The 1818-nt window shown below is 62.4% G+C and overlaps 1 protein-coding gene across 1 annotated transcript in view; it reads right to left on the reverse strand.

Moving 5' to 3' along the window:
* CDK10 (cyclin-dependent kinase 10) overlaps positions 1-1813 on the reverse strand; it is a gene marked incomplete at both ends in the record, with an annotated part of 2276 nt that extends 463 nt beyond the window's left edge. Inside the window, 8 exon segments of the mRNA XM_010146423.1 lie at positions 4-108; positions 110-160; positions 287-346; positions 461-530; positions 633-685; positions 1002-1069; positions 1516-1597; positions 1734-1813. Of these exon segments, the coding sequence (XP_010144725.1) occupies positions 4-108; positions 110-160; positions 287-346; positions 461-530; positions 633-685; positions 1002-1069; positions 1516-1597; positions 1734-1813 (569 nt within the window).
* Positions 1814-1818: the final 5 nt, after the last annotated feature.

A 1818-nucleotide genomic window follows, 5' to 3' on the forward strand; every position in this document is an offset into this window, starting at 1 on the left:
AGAGGCAGGGAGTGGGCAGGGCGGGCAGCAAACGGGACTGCTCTCACCGGCCAGATGTTTTCGTTGGGCGTCCCCAGGAGCTGCACGATGAGGTCGATCTGGTGGATCTGGTAGCAGCGGCTTGTGGGCCAGCAGCTCGGCGAGAATGCAGCCCACGGCCCTGCCGAGCAGAGGACATGCAAGGGTCAGCGTGGGGCGGAAGCCTCTCCATCGACTCCCCTGCGGGTGTGCAGCGCCCCCCAGGCTGCGCCTGGCCAGCCTCAGCCCCCTCTCGCCCTCCTCTTACCACATGTCGATGCTGGTGGTCTGCGTCGTCATCCCCAGCAGCAGCTCGGGTGCTCGGTACCTGCGCAGGGGACAGCACCATCTCAAGGGGACTGTGCTGGAGCTAAGGAAGGCCCCGCTGCACTGCAAGGACATGCCATGTCATCCCAAGCCCATGCAGCCCCCCAGCACTAACCAGAGCGTGACGACTTTGGGGGTCATCGGCTTCGGCGGCATCCCGTAGGTGCGTGCCAGTCCAAAATCGGCTGCAACAGAGACTCCAGCTCAGGGGGGGGGACAAACTCCTTGCTCTGACTGTGTCACAGAGGGCTCATCCACAGCAGGAGCCGGAGCGGCTGGGGGCTCACCTATCTTCACGCAGCCTTTGTCAGTCATGAGCAGGTTGGACACCTTCAGATCTCTGCCAGGGAGGAGAGCAGCTGGTCAGCACCGTCCTCCAGGCACGGCTCTTCCCGTACCTGCACTCCCCCAGGGCTCGCAGGCAGAGCCCCTGGGCTGAGCGATCACAAGGAGGAGCAAAGCTCATCATTCCGTGGCCCCCCTGCCCCGCCAGCACTCCCACATGGAGCCACTGACTCGCACCGAACCCCACCCAGAGCCAGTCCACACAGCACTGCTCGCTCCCAGGACACGGGGGTGGGAGGTGAGGAACAACGCTGCAGTCCGGGGGCTCAGCAGGGTCCCTCTTCCCACCGCATTCATCCCGCTGCTCCCACCTGTGGATGATGTAGTTCTCGTGAAGGTACTGCAGGCCCTTGAGGACTTGCAGGATGATGCACTTCACCTGGAGACACAGAACAGGAGCACCAACCGCTGTGAGCGGCACTGGCCAGGGAAACCCCCGGAGGCTAAACCCAGCCGGATGCCCTACAGCTACCACAGGGCCATGTCCTCTGCGATCTGCTGTGTCTGTCACTGCTCTGCAGCGCGGCAGTCCCCGTGTCCTCCCAGAGGCTGTGGGGGGCACGTTTTGTCCCAGCTCTGTTTCCCTGCCACTTTGCTCCAGCCCTAAATCCAGCCCTGGAAAGCCCCCAGTGTTCTGTGTGAGCCAGCTAAGCTCTGGTTCTCCACATGGCCCAGGGATCCCACTCCCCAGCCCTGCTGAAGCCCAACACAAGGTCAGGGATCACTGGGGATCCTGGGGAGTCCATGCTGGTGACCAGCATGTTTTGGCAGAAGTAGCAGCACTCTCTCAGGGGTGATGTACTTAAAGCTTATCCTGACTTTTACCTGAGCCTCTGAAAAAGGTGTCTGCATGTTCTCGAGAAGGCTGGCAAGGTCCTGCTCGCAGTAGCCCATCACCAGGAAAATACTGTGACAGACAAGATGCGCTCCAGAGCCTCCCCCAGGACACCTCTCCAGCATCCCCGCGCAGGTCTGCGCTGCGAGAGGCAGCTCAGGGGACCGAGAAGGGTCTGAAAGGCAGAGAGGGCGGGGGGGACCCTCACCTCTCCAGATGGTTCCCTACAACCACCTCCTTCAGCTCCACGATGTTGGGGTGCCGAAGCTCCAGGAGCAGGGTGATCTCCCGCA

The sequence above is a fragment of the Eurypyga helias genome, unplaced genomic scaffold (assembly GCF_000690775.1).
Source record: "Eurypyga helias isolate BGI_N326 unplaced genomic scaffold, ASM69077v1 scaffold25832, whole genome shotgun sequence".
Taxonomy (NCBI): domain Eukaryota; kingdom Metazoa; phylum Chordata; class Aves; order Eurypygiformes; family Eurypygidae; genus Eurypyga; species Eurypyga helias.